At 43.5% G+C, this 26,933-nt stretch overlaps 2 protein-coding genes and 1 long non-coding RNA gene across 3 annotated transcripts in view; all 3 read right to left on the bottom strand.

Moving 5' to 3' along the window:
* Positions 1–9,941, bottom strand: part of LOC115545784 (sialic acid-binding Ig-like lectin 10) — a 38,798-nt gene extending 28,857 nt beyond the window's left edge. Inside the window, exons 1-4 of the mRNA XM_030359219.1 lie at positions 9,728–9,941; positions 9,315–9,608; positions 8,779–9,042; positions 193–456 (exon numbers count right to left, since the gene is read on the bottom strand). Coding sequence (XP_030215079.1) covers positions 193–456; positions 8,779–9,042; positions 9,315–9,608; positions 9,728–9,941 — 1,036 coding nt within the window. The remainder of the gene's footprint in view (positions 1–192; positions 457–8,778; positions 9,043–9,314; positions 9,609–9,727) is intronic.
* Positions 9,942–10,044: 103 nt separating this feature from the next.
* LOC115546149 (uncharacterized) lies at positions 10,045–11,190 on the bottom strand. The gene is made up of 3 exons (XR_003977202.1): positions 11,090–11,190; positions 10,616–10,675; positions 10,045–10,057 (listed from the first exon to the last, which is right to left on the bottom strand). It is a non-coding gene; the product is annotated as an uncharacterized LOC115546149 (long non-coding RNA).
* An 11,111-nt stretch (positions 11,191–22,301) lies between these two features.
* LOC115545781 (sialic acid-binding Ig-like lectin 14) lies at positions 22,302–26,672 on the bottom strand. Its single transcript, XM_030359215.1, has 7 exons — positions 26,619–26,672; positions 25,792–26,121; positions 25,379–25,672; positions 24,902–25,165; positions 24,017–24,089; positions 23,686–23,767; positions 22,302–23,179 (listed from the first exon to the last, which is right to left on the bottom strand). The coding sequence occupies exons 1-7, from the start codon at positions 26,662–26,664 to the stop codon at positions 22,832–22,834; spliced, it is 1,437 nt and encodes a 478-aa protein (XP_030215075.1). The 5' UTR covers positions 26,665–26,672; the 3' UTR covers positions 22,302–22,831.
* Positions 26,673–26,933: the final 261 nt, after the last annotated feature.

Raw genomic sequence — 26,933 nt, 5'->3', positions numbered from 1 at the left:
AAAGCAGAGCAAAAACTGAAATGAATAGATAAGAAACGTAATCAGGTTTGAATAAAATAACCTTCCATTTGCTGAATGGTTTTGAGTCAATCTTACTTTGAATTATTGATCAACACACTGCTTTGTCTAGATCGAGGAAACATTTAGGTACATCACCAAGCTTAGGATTGATCCTGTTTTGAATCAACTTACTTTGAATGTCGACCTTGTAGACATTAGACTTTTCTGTGCCAAAGTCATTCCGGACCTCACAGAAGAAAACGTCATTGGCGTTCCACAGCTGGACGGACAGAGAAGATCCACTCCCGATCTTAGGGATGTGTTCTCCGTGCATTCGGTACCAGGTGACCTCGCTGACAGCAGGGTTAGCATGACTGGTGCAGGTCAGGTTCAGGCAGCCTCCCTCTCCGGCTGGAAGACACGGGCTGCCGACAGCAGAGGGGTTCCTGGAGGCATCTGAGAGAGAACCCACCAATCAGAGCCTAGCCCTCAGCTCCGGTGTCATGTTGGTCAGATGTTGTGAATTTAACAAAACTTCATCAGGAGAAATACAAAAATATCTGCATCTCATCATTAAATCTATAGAGGACATTATCTGCTGTACTCCCCTAAATATCCTACTACACTTAAAGGTTGTATAGGTGATTTGCTTTTTTGGCCATTTTTGCAAAATTACTTGAAATCCTTATCATAACCCGCTTACAGCCACTGAGTTAGAAGTACTGACATGAAAATTAAACAAGTCAATCATCTGTGGAACGGGCAGGGCTCGAAAAACTCCAGCCAATCATTTCCATTGCCACCGAGTTGCATTGGACAGTAAGTACGTCAATCAAACGGTCGTACTGCACTCCCCCTCCCCCGCGCCCCGCGCGCGACCCCTTCGTGCAGTACTCGTGACCTAGAGCTCGTGACCCAGAGCAAGCTCCTGTTTGTTGTTATCCTGCGGTAGCTACTGGAACTATAGTTAATCCACATTTGGACCTAGCAGTAGAAGACAATTTCCATGGCAGACAAGACGCCACCATCCCCACCACCACCACCACCACCACCAGCAAAGAGAAGGAAAACTCTTTTTCAGAGAGTAATTGATAATAAAAACGCTGAAAGAGAAAAACTGAAATCAAGAATAATCCTAGGCGCTGCTTTCGAACGTTGGCGGCAACTGAAGGACGAGAAGGGTCTAAAAACCGATGCTTGTGTGGCGGTTGACCTAGTTTCAAAGTTTATACCGTTTATACTCGGTAATACCGGTGTGGAGACGAGTGTATTACTCGGTGTGAAAATGTCCACACCGCGGCAACCCTAGTGAAAACCAGGACTTCCAATACAATTATATGAAACAAACATACATTTTCTAAAAATAGTAATGATTTATGTGACCGTTTAATGTTTATAACATCTGGTCCAACCATTGCAGCGAGAACGTATTCTCAGCAGGGGGTGCTGGGAAAAAAAAAAACTCAGCCTGCACTAGACTCGCAACTCGTTACATTGATAAAAAAAAGATGTATAGCAGCGCAGCTCAATTACACCAGTGCATGCGCGGACAGTTGAAAATCGATCGTTCACATCCAGCTGCTCACAGAACAAGTTTAGCGCACCACCGCTACCCTCACACTTTTTCATATAACCTTTTTTCAGCCCTAGGTCATATGAGCATTAAATAAATGCTGCGTCCCAAAATGCATTGGACAGCAGCGAGGATGACTCGCTTTGCCACGGGCCGAAACAGTTCGGAGCGACCACAGCCAGAGCGAACACAGCGGGGCAGAGGAGTGTCAGGAATAGTCTTTGGTGTACACATCAGTACGGCCTATTTGCACTACTGTTTAGTGGCAATGCAGTGTTTTATTCGATGCCTTTTTATTTTCGTATATTATTTCAATGAATACAATTTATTTATTCATAAAAAACGGATCTGGTCTTCAAACCTTTTTTCCAAATATAGGTCGTCTTACAATGGGGTTTGTGTTTATATTCGGACCAATACGGTACAGCGGGCGCTCACATGACGTTAAGCATTTCCTGGTGCATAATGTGACGCTTCAGAACCTAAAATCCCGTTTCTCCCCGTTGACACGACAACACATAACCGGCGTTTTCAGAAATCTCCACTTTGGCCGGAGTTTTTAGAAATGATCGTTTTCTTTGATAAGACAGGGCCTCGGACAGGGGGTGTTGCAGCACCCCCAGCACTCCTACTTCCCGCGGTACTGGGTGCAACTTACAGTTGAATGTAGTGCCATGTTGTTAAACGAAAACCTACTCTAGCCTGGCTCGCTCTCGCGCATCTCTGTTCGCGCTCGTGCATGATTGCGCGTCCAGGTACTTGGAATGGGTGGAGTCAGAGTCAGCGTTGAAGGAGAGGGGGTAGGACCATAGACATCATATAGGTAGACGCCCCCTTCGGCCTTGGGCGGCATAAATCGTCGGCGCCATCTTGGTACGGGAGTTATTTCGTCTTCGGAGTGAAGATGCCTACTTCATGCGCCGCTTGGGGGTGCACTACCGTCAGGACGATTCAAACGAGATCGCAAGGAATTACCTTTCACAAGTAAGACTAAACAATTGTTTCTATTTGTAATTGTAAAATTCAGTCATGTCACGTAGATCATGTGTTATGTTGAGAGCTAAGAGCTGTTGAGACAGCTAAGTTGCCGCCAGAATCAGACTATAGCTAGTCTAACGTGAAATGGACATGGTGAGCAAAGCCTTATTCTATCGTTCGTCAACAGGAGATAATATTGTCAAGAAATATAGGATATACAGTATATATATATATATATATATATATATATATATAATCTACCACTACTTGCTTGTGAGTAATTACAATGTATGTATAATGTAATTATATAGCATTTATGGTCGCGACGGAAAGCTGCGTTTCGGCTGAGCGACTGGCCTTAATTTCTCTCTGTGATGTATTTAAAAAAGAGACTAGATTAAAACAAAAAAAGGCTCAAAACATGCCACTGTATATGTAATGGTTCTACAATATATGAAGGTGTCACGTAATGAATGAAACTACGGAAAAAATGTCACGATACTCTACATGCACCTGTGAGATGCACGTGCAGTCAGTCGCCGGCCGAAATTGACGTTTTAAACGTTATTTCTATTTAAATGTTTTTCTTTTTTAAAGATACATCTGTATTATGAATCTGACTGACTGGCTAGCTAACCTTTCTCGCAATTTTAAGGTTTCCCAAAGAGAAGCAGTTGAGGAGACAGTGGGAAGTGGCTGTGAAAAGGGAAGACTTTTCTGCCAATGAGAGGTCAATGCTCTGTAGCCAGCACTTTCGGCCGGAGGATTTTGACCGGACAGGCCAAATTGTCAGGCTCAGGGATGGAACTAAACCATCTGTGTTCAGTTTCCCAACACATCTCAAAAGAGTAAGTGCATCACTAAACTTGTTGAAAATGGTTTTTGTGTGTGTGTGTGTGTGTGTGTGTGTGTGTGTGTGTGTGTGTGTGTGTGTGTGTGTGTGTGTGTGTGTGTGTGTGTGTGTGTGTGTGTGTGTGTGTGTGTGTGTGTGTGTGTGTGTGTGTGTTCATTTGGAATGATTGAGAATGAGATACACCTGTTCAAGTATTTTGTTCTTCGGTTTTAGAAAGTGCCAGCCAGGACTACACAAGCCTCAAGGAAGGCTGAAGCGAGCCTTGTAATTGACTGTTCTTTACAATCATTACAAGTCACTGAACCTTCACCTACCTACCTTGTGAGTATTAACACTAGCTATGCCCCAAAACAGCAGTGAGCATCATGGCATCATAAACATTACTCACTACTGTTTTGTCCTTTTTTACTAGGAACACCCTTATGCATTGCCTCCATCTCCCACTCTTCTCAAGACTAGACTCAGTGAAGCCCTGGCTAGGGTGGAGAGTCTTGAGAAAGAGATGAGGAACTCAAAGGCCCGAGAGTGGAGGGCGAAGAAAACAGTGCGTTGTCTTCTGGAGGACCTCAGGGGGAAGAACCTCATAAATGAAGAGCTGCACGAGAGGCTTGACTTATACTCAGGTAACATTGAAATTAAACTTTGAATGTCAATTATATCTTGGGGCTGTAACCAAAGAAATACAACTGCAATAATGTGTTCAAATGCTTGGCTTGTCTGAATTTCATATATCAGACTTAAACTCCAAATACCTGACGTCTGTAATATGCCCCCATTCATAGTTTGAATAGCATCTGGCACAGACAAAAGCCAACAATCATAGTCTGATAGCTCTAGCTTCAAGACACACAATAGCCAGGTACCTTTGTTGGCAGGTGTTTATGGGCACCTGTTTAGAGCAATCAGTCATGGTTCCTGGCTTTTGTGCATCTTTAAGCTAGAGCTATTAAGTCAATGATTGTTGGCTTTGGTCTACAGCCATGACAAGATTACATTTTTCATTCATATGGCCTTGCCTGGAAATAAACACATTAGCCTATTGGTGTTTTCATAATGACATTCATACTCTTTCAGTCACTTACTAATTACTCTGTGCTATCTGCATTTCAGATCTTCCATTAGGCCTCCTGTCCAAACAGGGCCATGAGTACACTAAAGAGCAGAGGGAGTTTGCCCTCACTCTCCACCTGCACGGGCCCAAAGCCTACTCTTACCTGAGAGAGTCTCTCCACCTCCACCTACCACATCCACATACATTGCAAAGGTATTTGCCATTACATTTAATTGCACTTTATTGATAGGAAATTACTGGTTCAAATACATTTGTATTGTATTATTGCTACTTAATAATAACTACTTTTTCATTTGATAAAGGTGGATGATCTCTGTGGATTCCAAGCCTGGACTCAACACCATGATGCTGGACATGTTGAGAAGAAAAAGAGAGGAAGATCCAGTGAAGTATGGACGTGTGGCGCTCATGCTGGATGGCATGGCCATCAGGAAACATGTCCAGTACAGTCCACATTCCCAGAAAATGACCGGATTTGTGGACATGGGGGATGGCCTAAACGAGACAGATATTGCCACTGAGGCTCTGGTTTTTATGGTGGTTGGCCTACAAGGCCATTGGAAGGCTCCAATTGCCTACTACCTGACCAAGTCTCTGACGCCCGACACACAGAAGGTCCTGCTGGTACATGCGCTGGAGGCCCTGCATGAGCGTGGCATCCGGGTCATGTCCCTCACAATGGATGGGCATGCATCAAACGTAAGCATGTGCAACCAGCTGGGGTGCCAGCTAAAGGCCAACCCTTGTGAGCCTTTGAAAACATTTTTCCCCCATCCTGCGACTGGCGAGAGGGTGTTTGTCATGATGGACGCTTGCCACATGTTGAAGCTGGCAAGAAACATGCTGCAAGCGTACAGCCCAATCTGTAGCAGAACTGGCCTCATCAACTGGGACTACGTTGTTTGTTTGAACGATATTCAAACAAAGAATGGACTGCATGCTGCCAACAGGGTCACTGAAAAGCACATTCAGTTTGACTCACAGAAGATGAAGGTGTCCCTGGCTGCACAGACGCTGAGTCGCTCTGTGGCAGTAGCGCTCCGAACGCTGAGGGACCTGGGGTATCCACGCTTCACCCTCTCTCTAGCGACAGCCGAATTCATTGAGGTAAGACTAGATTCAAACATTGTTTTCTTATCAAAGGGTCCTGGCCATCTTCTTCATCTTCATCTTCTTCCTTTCTATTTCCTAAACAATTTATTTTAGATGATTGACAGGCTGTTTGACATTATGAACAGCCGCAATCCCCGTGCCAAAGGATTCAAAGCCCCCCTGGGATCTTTGAATTGGACAAGGAGTGTGGAACTCTTGTCCAGAGGCCGGGAGTACTTAATCAGTTTGGTGATGAAGGATGGAACTCCCCTTCATCGTTCAAAGAGGTATTTTAAATAGTGACTCTTCCATATGTGCATGCTCTGCTTATGCATGCATATGATGCTCTGTTCTATTGTTCCGATCTTTTTGCTGTCTGCGGTTTTTCAGTTCATACAGGTGAATGTGGAAATGTCCATGAAATGTCCATCTACAACTTTCAAACTGACAAAATATTTTCTTTTTAAGGTACCTGTCTGTCATGGGGTTTGTCATCAACATTGACACCCTAATGCTGATGTGTCCTGAGCTGCTTCAGAGTCAGCAATATATCTGCACCTACCGGTTCAGCCAGGATCATTTGGAGCTCCTTTTCAACTCCATCAGGGCATCAGGTAAGGATCTCAGAAGTTTCTAAATTAATTAAATTGTCTTTCCAAAAAAGTCTTTGACGTCTGAAAAGAGTAAATATCGCTATTAAGTGTTGTGTGTTTTTGGTTTTTAGGGGGCTGGAACAACAATCCCTCCGCAGGCCAGTTCCAGGGCATCTTCCGCCGGCTCATGGTCCGATGTGGTGTCACACCGAGCACTTCAGGGAATGTGGCACCACAGGATGAGACCGTGTCTCTGTCGGCTGTAGAGATGTCCTCTCCCTCTGAAACGGAAGAGCTTGAGGTGCCCTTCGTGAATGTGTCTGCGTTGATTGGGGACCACAGCTACTTGCCAACCCGCTTTGGTGGCCTAGTGGAAAACGCACTGGTCTACATTGCAGGGTTTGTGGTGCGGCAGGTTTTGAGAAAGCTGTCCTGTGGTGAGTGCCGTGCTAGCCTGGTGACAGATGCTGCACGCGCATCTTTCGACGAGAGCTACCACCTGCTGACTCTGAAGAACAAAGGAGGGCTGATGATTCCTTCAGAGGGGACAGTGAAGGTGGTCAGGTCAGCAGAGCGGTTCATTCGCCAGCGTGCATCAGGGCAAGCTGTCAGTGTGTCTGTGATCCAGCAGTTTGTCCGGGCTGACATCTGGACAGATGATGTGTTTCTCCTCAAGGAGCACATTCAGGACACACAATTTGGCATTGAAAACCACCACTTTGCACTGTTGTCCTTGGTTGTGTCTGTATTTCACAAAATCAGGCTGCACCACATTGCAAAACTGAGCACGCTGCAATTACAGACTGGCAACAGTCGAAAAAAGCTCAGCAAGACTATACTTTTTAAAGGGTTCTAGCCTAGATTAAATTATTATATAATATCATATTGTGGCGACTCCTACCCCTGGGGAGTCTGGGTAATGGGGTATTCATAACGTTGTTTGGGGAAAAGGGGGTTTATTGTCTTTAGATAAGTTGTTTATGTTATTAGGTTCAGTGGGGTTAACGGGTTTGGGGTCTCTATTGTTTGTGTGTTTATTGTGTGTAGTGTTGTCGGCAACCATTACCCGGAATTGGATGTATGTCCGTCGGTCAGGTGTGCCGTGTTTTCTGTTATGTGTGCGTGTTTGAATAAAGGCAGCTCTCGGGGTCGTGCGGTGTATTGAGGCACGAGAGTTGCGCCGCCATTTAAACCTGGGCTCCCGTCTCGTCCTTCCCGCGCTGCTCGCCACAATATATTGTGTGAAATTATATATTGTGTCAATTGCACTGCATAGATGTGAAAATGTTATGAGCATGATTGTATATTATGTCAAATTGTACAAATGTACAAATATATATATTATATAATATGAATATATACCTATACTTAAAATATATTATATTGTTTCACATATTATATATATCATATATATGTTATTCCATTGCACATTATACTGAGTCATTATATTATATTGTATTATATATATGCTGTTATTTATATTACAGTTCAACTATTGAGATGTGTATGTATATATTGAGATGCGTATATTTTTACTGCTATAGAATATATATATATATTCTCTTATAATATATATAATATATTTCTCTTAATGATGGTCAATACGTAGTAACTAAAGAAGCACTATTTCGATAGTTCATAGATCTCAGTATTTTCAAAGTGCACGGGCTGTGCAAGAAAAGGGAGCGTTTATCATAGACCCATGCACATGTATGACTGGCGATTTAACTAGCGAGATTCAAAGTAACGTAGAGGCAAATCTTTTTCACACACTTCACGTAGAGCATAAACCCTTGAATACTCCATGAAATTGGTTGCGAAATGTAAAAGGTTATCGTGATTTTTATCCAGATAAACCGCAGCTCCTGGCAACTTGCGCTTGTTTTGACGCGTCTGACAGACCTCCGGCTTCAGAGAGCTCCCGTACCAATATGGCGGCGCCGCGTTTCGCCTAGGCAACGGGCTGACGCAGTGGAGGCGGCGTCTACCTATATGATGTCTATGGGTAGGACCATTTGAGTTGTGTATTTTCAAAATCTGCTGGCGTTTCGCAAATCACCTACCCAACCTTTAAGGTATTCAGTACTACACTCATTATAGTAAGACACTGTAAACTGCTATAGAAATATCTGTTTCAAAATACAAGTAAATCTACCAATGCTACCATGACTATTTATATCATTCTCAAACATATAATACCATTATAAAAGAAAAAAAATGATAACCCTGCTCATGAGAATTAATTGGACATGCTCAATCCTTGAGTGGTTTAGATACAGATATATATAGTAAAATAAAAGATAAAACGTGGTGGTTGTCTGCCCATCACTACATCACTAAACTCAGACTTGTTCCTGTTTTTAGTCAATCTAACTTTGAATGTTGATCTCAGAATAAGCAGTCAAAGTGAACAAAAAAGCAGAACAAAAACTGAAATGAGTACATAAGAAACATATTTAGGTTTGAATAAAATAACCTTTTCATTTGCTCAATTGTTTTGAGTCAATCTTACTTTGAATTATTGATCAACACACTGCTTTGTCTTCTGTCTTAGATCGAGGAAACCTTTAGATACATCACCAAGCTCAGGGTGGTTTCCTGTTTTGAATCAACTTACTTTTAATGTCGGCCTTGTAGACATTAGACTCTTCCGTGCCAATGCCATTCCTGGCCTCACAGAAGAAAACGTAATTGGCGTTCCACAGCTTGATGGACAGAGAAGATCCACTCCCGATCTTACGGTTGTGTTTTCCGTGTATTCGGTACCAGGTGAACTCGCTGACAGCAGGGTTAGCATGACTGGTGCAGGTCAGGTTCAGGCAGCCTCCCTCTCTGGCTGGAAGACACGGGCTGCCGACAGCAGAGGTGTTCCTGGGGGCAACTGAGAGAGAACCCACCAATCAGAGCATAGCCCTGAGCTCCGGTGTCATGTTGGTCAGATGTTGTGAATTTAACAAAACTGTTCTGAATACAATAAAATAAATGAAATGAAATGAAAAACAGGAGAAGCATCAAAAGTTGTTGTTTATCAACCCACTGCTTTGTCTTCTAAGATCAAGGAAAAATAGGTATATATTACAGAGAAGATCAATATAAAAAAGTAACCAAATGATAAAATGTACTCTTCATTGAAAAGGTAGATCATTGACTCACATGAGATACTGGGTTGGTATCTTGTAGACGTCACAGTTTTGTTCCCAGATGGTATGTAGTAGGCCGCAGTGCAGGAGACATTGTTTCCATGGTGGAGGTGGGAGGCGTTAAAGGTCAGAGTGGAGGTCACGGTATCGTCCTGCTCGAGCTGGGTGCTGAGCCCCAGGGCGGGGGTCCACGTCACAGTGGGCGGGTGGGTGTCACAGTAGGACGGGGCAGAGCACCTCAGCTCCACAGGAGTCCCCTCCACCACCGGCTCCTTGGGGGTGGTCAAACGAGGTGCATCAGGGAGCCCTGGGTACCAAACCAATTTAGAGCGGTTACTATGGAGACCGAAGCATAATTTGAACCACAGTGAGACCAATAGGACTTGTGAGAGATGTTTGTTTCAGACGGACACACATTGCACTTACCCTTGATCCTGATGGTCACTGGGTTTTCATTAAAATCATATTTTAAAGGACTTCCATCACATTCAATTCTAAAATAATATTGAACATTGTCTTCATGTACGTCATTGAATGTTGTGGTACAGTTGTATGATGTAAGGTTGCCCCTGAATGTTGTAGAACTTATAGGTTGACCCCTCCTTTTAAACCACCGTTTTCCACATCCAGGGTGTAGCATGTCTTCAAACCCGTCCCTCACGGTGAAGGAACAAGGAACGGTAACACAGGATCCACTGAGTGTCGTCACTCTTTCTGGCATTAGGGCCTCAAAGTCTGCAAAATTGCACCCAGCACCTTTAAAACAAGAGGTTGACAAATCCAAAGGCTCAATCGATGCACAAACTGACATAATATTTAAATACAACATTGAACCTCCCACAAAACAAGATAATTTATCAGAATCAATCAATTATTATTAGTTAGTAATATTATTGACTAAGTTATTAGCTATTATTATTATTATTATTATTGTTGTCATTATTATGATTATTATTATCGTTATTATGTTTGATTCTTTTGATTCTTCTAATTAATTTCAAAATCGTATGTTTTATAGTAAACACTGAGCAATTAAAATGTATTAGCAGAGTACTGCTGGTATTGACAGAGGATCACAGAGAGAACTACAGGTATTAAGAGGATTACAGTGAATACTCCAGGTATTAATTAACAGAGGACTACAGAGGCTACTACAGGTATCAAGAGAGTAATATAGGTATTAACAGAGCAAGTACTACAGGTATTATTAGAGTACTACAGAGGGTAAAAACAGAGACTACAGAGGGCACTTCAGTGCTACAGGTATTAAGATAGTAACTACATGGTATCAACTGAGAGGGTTGAGATGTTTACCTTGCAGGAGACTACAGAGCAGAAATAGTCTCCAGGATCCAGTCATGTTCTCCTCCAGAACTTCATTAGGAGAAATACAAAAATCTCATTCACTTCTGTACTACACTTAATATCATACTACACTTAAGGTATTCAGTACTACACTAATAATAGTAAGACATTGTTAAATGCTATAGAAATGTCTATTTTAAAATAACAGTAAATCTACCACTTTTACTAATTAAACTAATTTTCCATCATATAATACCAATATTCAAAGAAGAACAATGATCATAACCATGCATATGTAATATATTACCTTTAAAGGTAACATTTGGACATGTTCAACTCTTGAGAAGTTTAGACAGGGATCAAAAGATAACATCCTTACATTAACTAAAACAGGTATTCCATGAATAAAATTAAAAATAATATGTACATGCAAACAGTAATTATGTTCCTTTGTTCTATCAACCAGACATATAGTTGACTTACGTGATAGAGGTGAAGGACTTGATATGAAGTTCCTGAAGAGTAAAAGCTTTACTTCATCTTTCTCTCCACGCCGTGGTGAGGTGAGTGAATGAGGAACTTATTAAAATGTATATAACTTAGACAGGGGTGGACTGGTACAGAAATCCAGCCCTGGCATTTTCTGTCCAGACCAGCCCACTACATTATCAGCACTAGGGGTGGGACGAGATGAACGGGAAGAATCCTGTATGTACTTGATTAAAACAATTTAATATAGTACATACATCCGAATAATAGTGCAGCACTGTAAATAGCAGTTGTTGCTTTTTTTTCTTTTTGTTTTTCAAGTTTGTGTCTCTTGTGCTGCTGAGAAGACAGGTGTGAAACCCAAACAGGAAGTTACCCCCTGTGGTCGCTGCACCTCCACCGCCCGTATCTACATATCTACAAAACCCTTGTTAAATATCACACTTAATCCAACACTAAATTCTCTCTTGCAGTTTTTAGTCTGCGACTGTGAAAATCGTTTGGTGTAAGCCCAGCATTAGTTAAAACCAGACTCGGACAATGATAACAAAATATCCTGACAAATAATCGAAATAGAAACATATTACAGACAGTAGCAGCATTAGAGCTGAAACTCATTTGTTTTAACGGTGACTCAGTCATTATGAAACCATAAATAGAGAATTTAATTATTATTTTTTAACTATAGCTGTGTGAAAAAGTCTAAGACATTAATTACAGGTCTGAATAGATATGCATCACTCAAAATCACAAAGTTAAGACGAATCTCTCTCTCTCTCTCTCTCTCTCTCTCTCTCAAGCATCATAGAAGAACTTCTATCAAGTCAGGAAAACCTGTTTGACAGGAGATGATGGTAGCAGAGAATATAAAGAGAAATTTAAGAAAGACCAATTGTCATTTTATCACACGTATAGTATGTTTCTTCACATAAACCTTTGACCATACATATATTGCTTCCACCTCTCCGTAATGAGCCACTGGCTCCTCCCACAACCTCCAACACATGAGCAGGAGACCCGCCCCCAGTCTCCTCGAGCCACAGGGTCGGCACAACTGTTAATACTGCTCTGTGAATACTGTTAATACTAATTTGTTAATAATCTGTTACTACCATTCCCTGCCAATACTGTTGATAATCTCTGTTTATACTATTGATACTCTGTTGCTACCATACTGTTACTTCTGTTGATCTTGCTCTGTTTATACTGCCTGTAGCAAATGTCCATGTTACACTCCACCTAGGTGACTTATTTTGGGCTCCTCCAGACAAAGGATGTGTACGGAGGTGGTGTTAAAAATATGGTTTATTGCACAACTGTGATAATGAACATGGCAAGGTCACGGTATGGTACACAGAAAGCTAGGGTGACTCAAGTGCAAGGCAAAAGCAGGATACGTTTTAAGGTATTTATCCTCATCATCCTCATCGTCATCCGCTTATCCGGGGTCGGGTCGCGGGGGGAGCAGCTCAAGCAAGGGGCCCCAGACTTCCCTTTCCCGGGCCACATTGACCAGCTCTGACGGGGGGATCCCGAGGCGTTCCCAGGCCAGTGTTGAGATATAATCTCTCCACCTAGTCCTGGGTCTTCCCCGAGGTCTCCTCCCCACTGGACGTGCCTGAAACACCTCCCAAGGAAGGCGCCCAGTGGGCATCCTTACCAGATGCCCGAACCACCTCAGCTGACTCCTTTCTAAGTAAAGGAGCAGCGGCTCTAATCCGAGTTCCTCACGGATGGCTGAGCTTCTCACCCTATCCCTAAGGGAGACGCCAGCCACCCTTCTGAGAAAACTCATCTCGGCCGCTTGTACCCGCGATCTCGTCCTTTCGGTCATCACCCAGCCCTCATGACCATAGGTGAGGATAGGAACGAAGATCGACCGGTAGATCGAGAGCTTTGCCTTGCGGCTCAGCTCTCTTTTCGTTACAACGGTGCGGTAAAGCGAACGCAATACCGCCCCCGCTGCTCCGATTCTCCGGCCAATCTCACGCTCCATAGTACCCTCACTCGCGAACAAGACCCCGAGGTACTTGAACTCCTTCACCTGGGCTAAGGACTCATTTCCTACCCGGAGTAAGCAATCCACCGGTTTCCTGCTAAGAGTCATGGCCTCAGATTTAGCGGTGCTGATCCTCATCCCAGCCGCTTCACACTCGGCCGCCAGCCGATCCAGTGAGTGCTGAAGGTCACAGGCCGATGATCCAATGAGGACCACATCATCTGCAAAAAGCAGTGACGAGATCCTCAGACCACCGAACTGCAACCCCTCCCCACCACGACTACGCCTCGATATCCTGTCCATGTATATCACAAACAGGATTGGTGACAAGGCGCAGCCCTGGCGGAGACCAGCACCCACTGAGAACGAAACTGACTGGCTGCCGAGAACACGAACACAGCTCTCGCTTTGGGAGTACAAAGATTGGATGGCCCTGAGGATAGACCCCCTTACCCCATACTCCCGCAGCACCTCCCACAGTTTCTCCCGGGGGACCCGGTCATACGCCTTCTCCAGATCCACAAAACACATGTAGACCGGATGGGCATACTCCCAGGCCCCCTCCAGGATCCTTGCGAGAGTGAAGAGCTGGTCCGTAGTTCCACGTCCGGGGCGAAAACCGCATTGTTCCTCTTCAATCTGAGGTTCGACGATCGGCCGAACCCTCCTTTCCAGCACCTTGGAGTAGACTTTACCAGGGAGGCTGAGAAGTGTGATACCCCGGTAATTGGCACACACTCTCTGGTCCCCCTTTTTGAACAGGGGAACCACCACCCCGGTTTGCCACTCCTTTGGCACTGTACCCGACTCCCACGCAATGTTGAATAGGCGTGTCAACCATGACAGCCCCTCAACACCCAGAGCCTTTAGCATTTCTGGCTGGATCTCATCAATCCCTGGGGCTTTGCCACTGCGGAGATGTTTGACTACCTCAGTGACCTCCACCAGGGAAATTGACGACGAAACACCATCAACCTCGAGCTCTGCCTCCAACATAGAGGGCGTGTTATTCGGATTCAGGAGTTCCTCAAAGTGTTCCTTCCAACGTCCGACGACCTCCTCAGTTGAGGTCAACAGAGTCCCATCCTTACTGTACACAGCTTGGATGGTTCCCCGTTTCCCCCTCCTGAGGTGCCGGATAGTCTTCCAGAAACACTTTGGTGCCGACCGAAAGTCCTTCTCCATGGCCTCTCCGAACTTCTCCCACACCCGCTGCTTAGCCTCCGACACGGCAGCCGCTGCAGCCCTTCGAGCCTGTCGGTACCCTGCAACCGAGTCAGGAGTCCTCCAGGATATCATATCCCGGAAGGCCTCCTTCTTCAGTCGGACGGCTTCCCTGACCACCGGTGTCCACCACGGTGTCCGAGGGTTACCGCCCCTTGAGGAGCCTAAGACCCTGAGGCCACAGCTAGCCACCGCAGCTTCAGCAATGGAGGCTTTGAACACCGCCCACTCCGGCTCAATGCCCCCAACCTCCACAGGAATGCCAGAAAAGCTCCGCCGGAGGTGTGAGTTGAAGATACCTAGGACGGGGGCCTCCTCCAGACGTTCCCAGTTCACCCGCACTACTCGTTTGGGCTTACCAGGTCTATCCGGAAATTTCCCCCATTCCCTGATCCAACTCACAACCAGATGGTGGTCGGTTGACAGTTCCGCCCCTCTCTTTACCCGAGTGTCCAAAACATGCGGCCTCAGATCAGATGACACGATCACGAAATCGATCATCGATCTTCGACCTAGGGTACTCTGGTACCAGGTACACTTATGAGCACCCTTATGTTCGAACATGGTGTTTGTTATGGATAATCCATGACTAGCACAGAAGTCCAATAACAAACGACCGCTCGGGTTTAGATCAGGGAGGCCGTTCCTCCCCACCACGCCTCTCCAGGTGTCTCCATCGTTACCCACGTGGGCGTTGAAGTCTCCCAGCAGAACTACGGAGTCCCCATTATTAAAACACCTCAATTCAAAAAATCTCGAATTTATTATTTATTTATTTATTCCTCAGACAAATAAAGTTCCAATATAGCTCAGAAGATCCAAACACATAAACTCAGTCCAAAAATTCCAAAAGGCAAAGCACATTGACAGTAAATCCAGGGGGTAATCCAAAGGGCAGGGTAAACAGACAGGCAAAGGTTGGTAACAAGATCTATCCAGACATAGCGAACAAATCAACAGGGTAATCCCAAACTCAGAGTACAAAACAGTCCAGGGTCAAAGTACAAGAAGGCAACCAGCAAATACTGTTCAAGACTAAGGTTTACTCACATGAGTTCAGTGAAGACTCAACAGAGACAGAGGGAAAAGATCAGGCCTAAATACTGTGAGACAAAATGGCTGAAAAAATCACATGACTAATTAACAGGGGGCAGGTGAGTCTGCTTAACAAGAGAAATAATTAGATGGAAAAAACACAGGGAACAGAAAGTCAGAATTGGCGACATCTAGTGGTCTATAACAAAAGTCTGACATTGTGACAAAGGGTGCTCCGCTGCCATCCAGGAGATCTCCCCGAGTGCGAGTGCAGACGGCTGGTTTAACCTGTGCACACTGATTACTCAATGTGCAACAGGTGTGCAGCCTCACCCAGCCCCAGAGTCCAATCAGACTCCGCCAGATTATACTGTTCCCTTCCGAAAATGTTTTCTGTCGATAAGGTCATCTGTTAACAAGTCAGTACGTTTATGTGCACAGCTTAATTTGAATAAAGCTAGTCCGACTATGGTCCTCAATTGGACAACTGCCATTGTCCGATTATACATGGCGTCGAAAAAACCGGTTCATTGGCCGAAGCATGTCATACCCTGGTACGATAGGTGGCGCCGTACCTATAGTGGTGTCGAGATGATGCCTCATGAAACGTCAAAGGCTCCCAGCCGGATGAACCACCAAAGTAGTTCGACCTCAAAGCTTCAAATGAGTATGCTAGAGACACCTAGACTAGTGGTGATTGAAATAATGATGAAAGAAAAAGAGATTCCAGCGAACCTAGCCCAAAATGTGATGTTTGCTTCGTGTGCTGATAAAACATCAAAACATTTGAGATTTAAAGTCATTTCAGTGATACATGTTTGTGAGGGTGCCATTCATTAATATCTCCCCGAGCTCATGGTAGAAAATAAATCATTTTTAGCAAATATTTTAAGTAGTCAACCCGGGCAAATTATGTCTTATCAACTATAGTAGCGTAGCCTACTAATAATTGTAATAATAACAATTTAAGTAATTAATAGATTGAAGTAGTATCACATTAGTTAAAACCAGACTCGGACAATAATAACAAAATATCCTGACAAATAATCTAAATAGAAACATATTACAGACAGCAGTGGCATTAGAGCTGAAACTCATTTGTTTTAACGGTGACTCAGTCATTATGAAACCATAGAGAATTGTTTTTTTTTTAATCTATAGCTATATGAAAAAGTCTAAGACATGAATTACAGGTCTGAATAGATATGCATTCTCATATACGTGTATGTACATGTATACATACATATGAGAATGCATTTATTTATGCCCGAAGTCACTAATTTATTACCTCGTTGATGACCAACCTTTAGAAAAATATTAACTTTTAATTCAGTCTTTTCTTGGGTGAAATCTAAGCATAGTTTGTAGTGAATGCATGTCGATGATGATACACTTATAGGGTTACTACATTGGTACGACACCGGCTTCCTCCATCTTCTGCGCAACCTTTTTAAATAAATCGCCGTTTCTCGTTTTCCGATGGCGACAACAACACGACTACCATCTCCTTCTACTTCAGGCTCACAGCCACCAGAAAAGATCTTGAGTATGGGCAGAAAATTAAATCCAATTCCAATTAGATTAACCGTAAACATTAATAATCTAGGGGTCTTATTCCGACGACTAAAGTGTAAACATGCATCTTAATAATCCAATCATAGTTGAACTTACCCAATAGTTCAGTCTTCTTTAGTTTCATGTAAACGACTGTTTATACTGTTCTCTCTTGATACTGTAAAGACTGCTTTTGGTTAATTCTAACCAGGGAGACTGGAGGGCCCCAAGCTATGCTAATGGTTACCTAGGACTTTGTTAATAGGGACACTGGTCATTGTTGGTTCTAGGCAGTAGGGGGCCCTAGGCAAGACTTTCTTTAGGCCAGCTCCTTACCTTGCCTTGAGCTAAAACTGTGACTTTTCTTTTTAAACTTAACACTGCAATTGTTTAAAAGAGATGGTTACACATTTTAATTAACATTGCTATAAAACCTATAGTAGAAACATGACATGTTTATTTTGCCAACAGGATAGAATTACAACTAATACATTGATAAATTTCAATCGATTTGGTGTCATGTTTCACACAATGTCGTTTTTACACTGAAAAAGTATATATTGCATTAAATGCACTACTGACAACTACAAGCATTCTCTGCCTGGGCTGTGAATTCAAATCACCACCAGAGGGCAAAATAACCCCTTCAGAATGGATCTGAAATTGAATTGGCATAGCGGGTCCACACAATTGCATAGCCCTTAGCTCATCCCTCTAGCCTTTACCGATCAATGTAGCCCTTAACTCATCCCTCTAGCCTTTACCCATCAATGTAGCCCTTAACTCATCCCTCTAGCCCTTAGCTCATCCCTCATCCACCCCAGGGGAAGAGTAGGGGCCCTGGGCCCCAGAGGGTCTCTGCCCCAGGAGCCCAGGTCTCTTTTTTCTTTTTCTTTTTATTCTTCCAGTTCACTGTTGTGTACAGGACATCACAGTCCTCCACCTGCCTGTCTGCTGCTGGGTCTGCTGCTTCCTCTGAATCCCGTTGGGTCAAGGCTGAGGAACCTGCTGCTGTTACAGCCTCCTCCCTCGGTCCAACATCCCCTTCTCCCAGTCCAACAGCCTCTTCTCCCAGTCCAACAGCCCCTACTCCCAGTCCAACAGCCCCTTCTCCCAGTCCAACAGCCCCTTCTCCCAGTCCAACAGCCCCTTCTCCCAGTCCAACAGCCCCTTCTTCCAGTCCAACAGCCCCTTCTCCCAGTCCAACAGCCCCTTCTCCCAGTCCAACAGCCCCTTCTCCCAGTCCAACAGCCCCTTCTCCCAGTCCAACAGCCTCTTCTCCCAGTCCAACAGCCCCTTCTCCCAGTCCAGCAGCCTCTTCTCCTGCTCCAACAGGCTCCTCTCTCGGTCTGACCGTGTTCATCAGTGTATCAATGTTAGCATAGATGTCCTTCCCACTTCTGAAGAACACCTGAGTGAGATATAAATATATATATATATATGGATTTACTGATTGGGATGTCACCAGAACCTCAGGGATCTCACATTTTCTCTCTCACTCACTCACACACACGCACACACACACACAAACGCGCACGCACACACACACACACACACACACACACACACACACACACACACACACACACACACACACACACACACACACACACACACACACACACACACACACACACACACACACATTCATTTTGTTGGCTTTCAAACGTAAGACAGATTTAATTGAATACGAAGGTTACACAAATATAGCCCCTGCCAGTCTCCCAGACTACCTAAATGAAATGAGTGCTCCAAAATTCCTTGTTCTTGATGAGTTTATAGGCTACAACGTAAATTAGGCCGAATGATTTGTTCATGTTTATCGGAGTGAATGTTGTAGGTCCACCCAGCCAGGTAGCCTAAGGAATGTCCATCTGAAAATGGCCTGAATCCGTTTGGATTTCAGTCTTTACCAAAAAGTTATAAAAAAACGACTATGTCCGCATTATCGACCCATGCCATTGGGGGCGTCTACCGTGCGCTCCACACATGCATGGAGAGGTCTTTCAAATGTCATCGCAGAACCCCACACTTTAAGCTTGCGGTGAGTCAGGTATTGTGAAAGGGGCAGAAAGAAGAACTGACGTTGCGTGTTCAGACTCTTTGTGGTAAGACATTTCTCGTTTATCTACCTGCTCTGTTTTCTCACACAGATGGGTGGCCAGTTAACTGTGTGTGTGTGTGTGTGTGTGTGTGTGTGTGTGTGTGTGTGTGTGTGTGTGTGTGTGTTCGTGCGCATGCGTGTGTTTGCGTGCGTGTCCGCAAGTGCGTGTTCGCAAGTGCGTGTTAGCAAGTGCATACTTGTTTATTTTTTATAGTTTCTTCCCCTTTTCACTCGTTGCTTTCGTGTTTTTTTTAATAATTGTAATGGTTGGGCAAGGTTCTTCTCCGTTTTGTGGCGAGCTGTGAATGTAGGTACACAACAGCCGCTCACCCAACAAACAGAAAACACATTCAAACATCTGTCTGCTTGACTTCAAGGTATCAAACAAAACAAACTCATCAATCATAACAAAATGATAATAATACATTTACCATATGTCTGCGACATCCTGACCAGGGTGACTGCTCGGCAAGCTGCTGGCCCTGATGGAGTCCCCGGACATGTGCTGCGAGCCTGCGCTGAGCAGTTGGCCGGTGTCTTCACTGACATATTCAACATGTCCCTAGCTCAATCAACAGTCCCCCACAGTTTTAAATCTGCCACCATTGTTCCGGTGCCCAAACACTCTACAGCGAAGGAACTTAAAGATTTCCGCCCTGTTGCACTGACACCCATCATTGCAAAATGTTTTGAGAAGCTGGTCCTCTCACATCTGAAATCCTGCTTGCCCACTTCACTGGACCCGTACCAATTTGCCTACCGTAGCAACCGATCAACAGAGGATGCTATCTCCACAGTGCTCCATCTAGCACTCACCCACCTGGATAGCCCCAAAACGTATGTTAGAATGCTGTTAATTTAATTTGACTTTAGTTCCGCATTCAACACTGTGATCTCCAAGCTCAGCCAGCTTGGCATCAGCAACTCACTATGCAACTGGATTATGGACTTCCTTACTAACAGACCCCAGGCTGTTAAATTGGGGAGTCTCTACTCCTCCACTATCCCCCTTAACACTGGCGTGCCGCAGGGTTGTGTGTTGAGCCCTCTGCTCTACTCTCTCTTCACCCACGACTGCGCCCCTGTTTATGGCTCCAACGCCATAATCAAGTTTGCAGGTGACACCACTGTGGTGGGCCTGATCAGAGATGAGGATGAAACAGCATATAGGGATGAGGTTCAACATCTAACTACATGGTGTAAAAACAATAACCTGGAACTCAACACCAAGAAGACCAAGGAGATCATTGTGGACTTCAGGAGAACCAGGAGCAGGGCACACACCCCCCTCCATATCAGCGGCGCTGAGGTGGAGCGTGTGTCTAGCTTCAAGCTCCTTGGGGTCCACATCACAGAAAATCTTTCTTGGTCCCTCAACTCCTCCAGTCTGGTGAAGAAGGCGCATCAGCGCCTTCACTTCCTACGGACCCTCAAGAAAGCAAAGCTTTGTCGTAGGATTCTGTCAGACTTCTACCGCTGTACCACTGAGAGCATACTTACAAATTGCCTCTCTGTATGGTACGGCAACTGCAACGCGGCCGACCGCAAGACACTACAAAGAGTAGTCAACTCTCCCCAGAGGACTATTGGCTGTCCACTCCCCCCCCCCGTTCACAACATATACCATGACCGCTGCTTAAACAAAGCCAAATCCATTGTCAAGGATAACACCCACTCAAACCATGGACTTTTCACCCTTCTCCCATCTGACAAGCGATACAGGAGCCTGCGCTCCCGCACCAGCAGGCACAAGAATAGTTTCTTTCCAGACGCTGTAACACTTCTGAACAAACCCCCACCCCCCGTCTAGCACTGGACTTTTAAATGGTTACCTGCCTAGCTGTTGCATCTCACTTTATGCAATGTTCAACCTGTTTACATTGTAGTGCCTTGCACTGTGTAACTGTTTAACTCATTACTGCACTGAACTGCACTGTCTAGCACTGCACTTTTTAAACGGCTAACTTTTTGGTGTTTAAATGCTTCATTTGCACTTCTGGTTGGATGTCAACTGCATTTCATTAGTTTTGTATCTATACTCTGCTAGTGACAATAAAGTTGAATCAAATCAAATCAAATCAAATCAAATCAAATATAGATTGCTATAAACCATAACGTTTCCTTTGGTTTTTCGTTTTAGTGAGGTGAGGCTTTCCCGTTGGGGTTGGGTTATAGGGTTTGTTTTTTATATTAGGGTTGGGTTTTAGGATTAGGGTTGATTTTAGGATTGGATTTAAGGTGAGGTATTAGGTTTGGGTTTCAGGGTTAGGGTAAGGAATTTACTTGTTCTCTATTCTTGTAGGCAGTAGCAAGCCAGCCTGATTTTGCTCTGCCAGACTAGAACAAACTCCAGGTGAGCAGTCACATCATCACATCCTCACAGCTTCCTGTCAACCTACGGTGTGATGTCACTAACATCTTTCTCATTTAGGCTCCATCTGAAATGTCATTGGCCGTCCCAAAGTTTGTCCCGCTTCCTCCTGTCAGAACTGCAACAACTGTTTAAAGAAGCAAAACGATTTTATAAATGTGTGTGTGTGTGTGTGTGTGTGTGACTGTTCATTTCATCCAGTACAATTTCGGCATACTAATTATTATTTATAATCTGTTTTAGTATGAATTTATAGTTACAGCAGAACAACTATTTATTGAATAATGAATAAGGTGAACAATTTTAATGATCTGGTTTTAGATTTCTGTACACAGCCAAATGAACATTTTTAATTTGGTTGTGAACAGAAACATCTTACATTTTTAGTGCACTTACTAAATAATAAGTAATCCATCCACTTTAAATGTGGTACAATGTCTAAATTATTTCACACCTTATATTTAGTTGAATTGAAATTGTCAACATGTTATACTTTACTAATAAATGCCTAAAGGATTAATTTCCTCTTTTGTTTTTAGTTCATTTAATTTGTTTTACACAAAAGTGCATTGGATTTGTTGAAGGGATAATGTGATGGATTTAATATCAATCTGACTTGTTCTAACTTCCTCTTATCATGAAATGTTGGCTGCTGCCCATACTCTTTAGCCTTCATATTTTAAGCACACTATGTCTTCACATAAACCTGTTGCTTGAATAAATTGTCTATTTCTATTTTGGTTTTACATCATTGAGGTCTTAAAGTTAGACCTAAACTGTTAAGACTTCACTTCTGCTTTTGCTTCACTTCATAGCATCACGTCCCGATGATGGAATATAACTTGTATGAAGTGTTTTTTATTGCCATCAATTTTGAAAAGGTTGTCTTTGGTTGAAAATAAGACAAGACACAACAAGATGGTAGTATTTGGTATTATTCAATACAAATACGGTAAACAAGTAGTAAACAAAATATCAGAAATACACAGTATGACTAATGACTGGCTTGTCAATAATAATCCTATTTTAAAAGTAAAACCAACTATATAATAACAATAATAATTCTTATCACAATTTTTTAAACATATTTACAACCTGTGGGATTTTTAACCTCTGGTTTACTGGACATCTGGTCTAGCCCCTTACTCAGTCGTTTGCTCATCCCTCTAGCATTAACTAATCCCTGTAGCCCCTAACTCATCCCTCTAGCCTTTACCCATCAATGTAGCCCTTAACTCATCCCTCTAGCCTTTACCCATCAATGTAGCCCTTAACTCATCCCTCTAGCCTTTACCCATCAATGTAGCCCTTAACTCATCCCTCTAGCCTTTACCCATCAATGTAGCCCTTAACTCATCCCTCTAGCCCTTAGCTCATCCCTCATCCACCCAAGGGGAAGAGTAGGGGCCTCCTGGGCCCTGGGCCCCAGCGGGTCTCTGTCCCAGGAGCTCAGATCTCTTTTTTCTTGGACTTCTTCTTCCAGTTCACTGTTGTGTACAGGACATCACAGTCCTCCACCTGCCTGTCTGCGTCTGGGTCTGCTGCTTCCTCTGAATCCCGTTGGATCAAGGCTGAGGAACCTGCTGCTGTTACTGCCTCCTCTCTCGGTCCAACATCCCCTTCTCCCAGTCCAACAGCCTCTTCTCCCAGTCCAACAGCCCCTTCTCCCAGACCAACAGCCCCTTCTCCCAGTCCAACAGCCTCTTCTCCTGCTCCAACAGGCTCCTCTCTCGGTCCGACCGTGTTCATCAGTGTATCAATGTTAGCATAGATGTCCTCCCCACTTTTGAAGAACACCTGAGTGAGATATAAATATATGGATTTACTGATTGGGATGTCACCAGAACCTCAGGGATCTCACATTTTCACACACACACACACACACACACACACACACACACACACACACACACACACACACACACACACACACACACACACACACACACACACACACACACACACACACACACACACACACCTTTATTTCATGGGAGCTCAGACTTATGGGAGCTCAACTCCTACTGGCTCACATGTAACTCACACCCAGGTTTTTTGGGTTAACGGTTAAGTTTAGGGTGGCCTTGGGACAGAGATAGGGTCAGGGTTAACTGTATAAACATAGGGTTGGGTTAGGGTAACCCATTTACTGATAAGGTTAGGGTTACCTTGGTAAACATAGGGTTAGGGTAACCTGTTTACAGATAAGGTTAGGGTTACCTTGGTAAAGATAGTGTTAGGGTCAGCCGGCTACAGATTGTTTTCAGATAGGGTAACCTGGGTATAAATAAGGGGAGGGTTACCTGGGGGTTCCCTTGGTTGGGTGGAGCTTTGTTGAGTAGAGCATCACTGCCAAGTCTTGTTTGGTTGGCCATCTTCCAAGCTCTGGAATGTTAACAGTTGGGAAGAAGAAGAAGAAGAGGAAGAGGATGGAGAAGAAGAAGCTGACCATTTTTGATTGACATCGTGATTAGCTGAATTGATCCCACTGCCAGGGAAAGTGGTTTCAATTCAGATGATGAACTCGGTGTGACTGTAAGCTAAATATTCAATAATGAGAATAATTAAATAATCAGTGAAGAAATCAGTGAAGAAATGGACATTCATACGAACAATGGCCAGCAGTCCACGTACCTTACGGCACACACTGTTGCAAACAGCAGACCCGCGGCTAGCACTGCAGTAGCAGCTATCCAGGGCAGTTGTTCTGTGTGTGAAAAGGTAGCATCATGGTATCCTGTTGCATCATACCCCATTGCAGAAATGTTGGTGTCATCTTCGCTAACATCTTTAACCACAAGATGATATCAGTCTTTGAATTGTGTTTCTGCAACGTCGCATTATCTATGAAATAGATTGTTTTTAACCAGTTAGAATCTTGACACTGTTATCAACGCTCTCATCTCTTCTTGCTTAGACTACTGTAACTCGTTGTATTACTGTCCCTCTCATTACAGCGTCTCTAAACTTCAGCTATGTTTCTTCTTTCAAATGTCTCCTAATTAATCTTGCTTGTCATTGTTACTTCATCAATTATACTTTTAGTCATTTTTCTTGATAGTATGACCTTGTAGTGCACTTTGGAACTTTGAAAAGTGCTATATAAATAAATGTTATTATTATAATTATTATCATACATCATCTGTACTCTACATCACTCCTATTTGTGATCGGAGTGTCCAGAAGTGACTCTATTTTGAAAGACCTTGTAATGACTGATCTGCCTCACAGCTGGTGATGCAATAGGGACCTGAGGTCGGGTTGTTCCTGTTTTTTAGTCAATCTAACTTTGAATGTCGACCTTACAATAAGCAGAGTGAACAGAAAAGCAGAGCAAAAACTGAAATTAACAGATAAAAAACGTATTCAGGTTTGAATAAAATAACCTTACATTTGCTCACTGGTTTTGAGTCAATCTTACTTTGAATTATTGATCAACACAAAGTCTTCTGTCTTAGATCGAGGAAACCTTTAGATACCACCAAGCTCAGGGTTGTTTTCTGTTTTGAATCAACTTACTTTGAACGTCGATCTTGTAGACAGTAGACTTTTCTGTGCCAATGCCATTCCTGGCTTCACAGAAGAAAACGTCATTGTCGTTCCATAGCTGGATGGACAGAGAAGATCCACTCCCGATCTTAAAGATGTGTTCTCCGTGTATTCGGTACCAGGTGACCGCGCTGACAGCAGGGTTAGCATGACTGGTGCAGCTCAGGTTGAGGCAGCCTCTCACTCTGGCTGGAATACACGGGCTGCCGACAGCAGAGGTGTTCCTGGGGGCAACTGAGAGAGAACCCACCAATCAGAGCCTAGCTAGTTCTGAATACAACAAAATAAAGTAGATGAAACGAAAAACAGGAGAATCATCAAAAGTTGTTGTTAGAAGACTGCTTTGTCTTCTAAGATCAAGGAAAAAAAGGTATAGTACAGAGAAGATCAATATAAAAAAGTAAACAAATAATAAAATGCACTCTTCATTGAAAAGGATTGACTCACATAAGATACTGAGTTGGTGTCTCGTAGACGTAACAGTTTTGTTCCCAGATGGTATGTAGTAGGCCGCAGTGCAGGAGACATTGTTTCCATGGTGGAGGTGGGAGGCGTTGAAGGTCAGAGTGGAGGTCACGGTATCGTTCTGCTGGAGCTGGGTACTGAGCCCCAGGGCGGGGGTCCACATCACAGTGGGGGGGTGGGTGTCACAGTAGGACGGGGCAGAGCACCCCAGCTCCACAGGAGTGCCCTCCACCACCGGCTCCTTGGGGGGGGTCAAACGAGGTGCATCAGGGAGCCCTGGGTACCAAATCAATTTAGAGCGGTTACTATGGAGACCGAAGCATCATCTGAACCACAGTGAGACCAATAGGACTTGTGAGAGATGTTTGTTTCAGACGGACACACATTGCACTCACCCTTGATCCTGATGGTCACTGGGTTTTCATAAAAATTCCATTTTAAATCACTTCCATCGCAGTCAATTCTGAAATAATATTTAACATTGTCTTCATGTACGTTATCGAATGTTTTAGTACAGTCGTATGCTGTAAGGTCCCCCCTGAATGTTGTAGAACTTAAAGGTTGATCCTTAATTATTTTTTTCCACGATTTTCCACATCCAGGCAGTAGCATGTCTTTATACTTGTCCTTCAAGGTGAAGGAACAAGGAACGGTAACACAGGATCCATTGAGTGTCGTCACACTCGCTGGAATTAGTGCCTCAAATTTTCCAGTGCACCCAGCACCTATAAATCAAGAGGTTGACAACTCCAAAGGCTCAATCGATACACAAACTATGACAAAATATTTTTATATATATATTTATATTATAGTATTATATATATATATGTATTATAGCTATTATTATCATTATTATGTTTGATTTGGATGGTATTCTTCTAATTAGTTTCAAAATCTTAGGTTTTATAGTAAACACTGAGTAATTAAGAAGTATTAGCAGAGTACTACTGGTATTAACAGAGGATAACAGTGATGATCCAGGTATTAATTAACAGAGCACTACAGAGGGTACTGCAGGTATTAAGAGAGTACTATAGGTATTCAAATAGTACTACAGAGGGCACTACAAGTATTAAGAGAGTACTACAGAGGGTACTACAGAGGGTACTACAGGTATTATGAGTAATATAGAGGTTAAAAACAAAGACAGAGATAACTTCACTGCTGCGATATTAAGATAGGACCCACTACAGGTATCAACAGAGAGGGTTGAGATGTTTACCTTGCAGGAGACTACAGAGCAGAAATACTCTCCAGGATCCACTCATGTTCTCATCCAGAACTTCATCAAGAGAAATACAAAAATCTCATTAACTTCTGTACTACACGTAATATCTTACTACCCTTAAGGTATTCAGTACTACACTAATAATAGTAAGACATTGTTAAATGCTATAGAAATGTCTATTTCAAAATACCAGTAAATCTACCACTTTTACCATGACTAATTTAACTAATTTTCCATCATATAATACCAATATTCAAAGAAGAACAATGATAATAACCATGCATATGTGCTGTATTACCTTTAAAGATA

This window comes from Gadus morhua, chromosome 6 (assembly GCF_902167405.1).
Source record: "Gadus morhua chromosome 6, gadMor3.0, whole genome shotgun sequence".
Taxonomy (NCBI): domain Eukaryota; kingdom Metazoa; phylum Chordata; class Actinopteri; order Gadiformes; family Gadidae; genus Gadus; species Gadus morhua.
The sequence above is the reverse complement of the archived record's forward strand: the minus strand, read 5'-3'. Positions and strand labels throughout refer to the sequence as shown.

Bases quoted from the DNA above. Each gene is read 5' to 3' on its own strand.
- LOC115545781 (XM_030359215.1), bottom strand. From the start codon at position 26,664: ATGAGTGGATCCTGGAGAGTATTTCTGCTCTGTAGTCTCCTGCAAG. The intron at 25,673-25,791 runs GTGAGTGCAATG...TTTGGTACCCAG, and splicing joins AGTGACCATCAGGATCAAGG to GGCTCCCTGATGCACCTCGT. The intron at 25,166-25,378 runs GTGAGTCAATCC...GTTCTCTCTCAG, and splicing joins ACACCAACTCAGTATCTTAT to TTGCCCCCAGGAACACCTCT.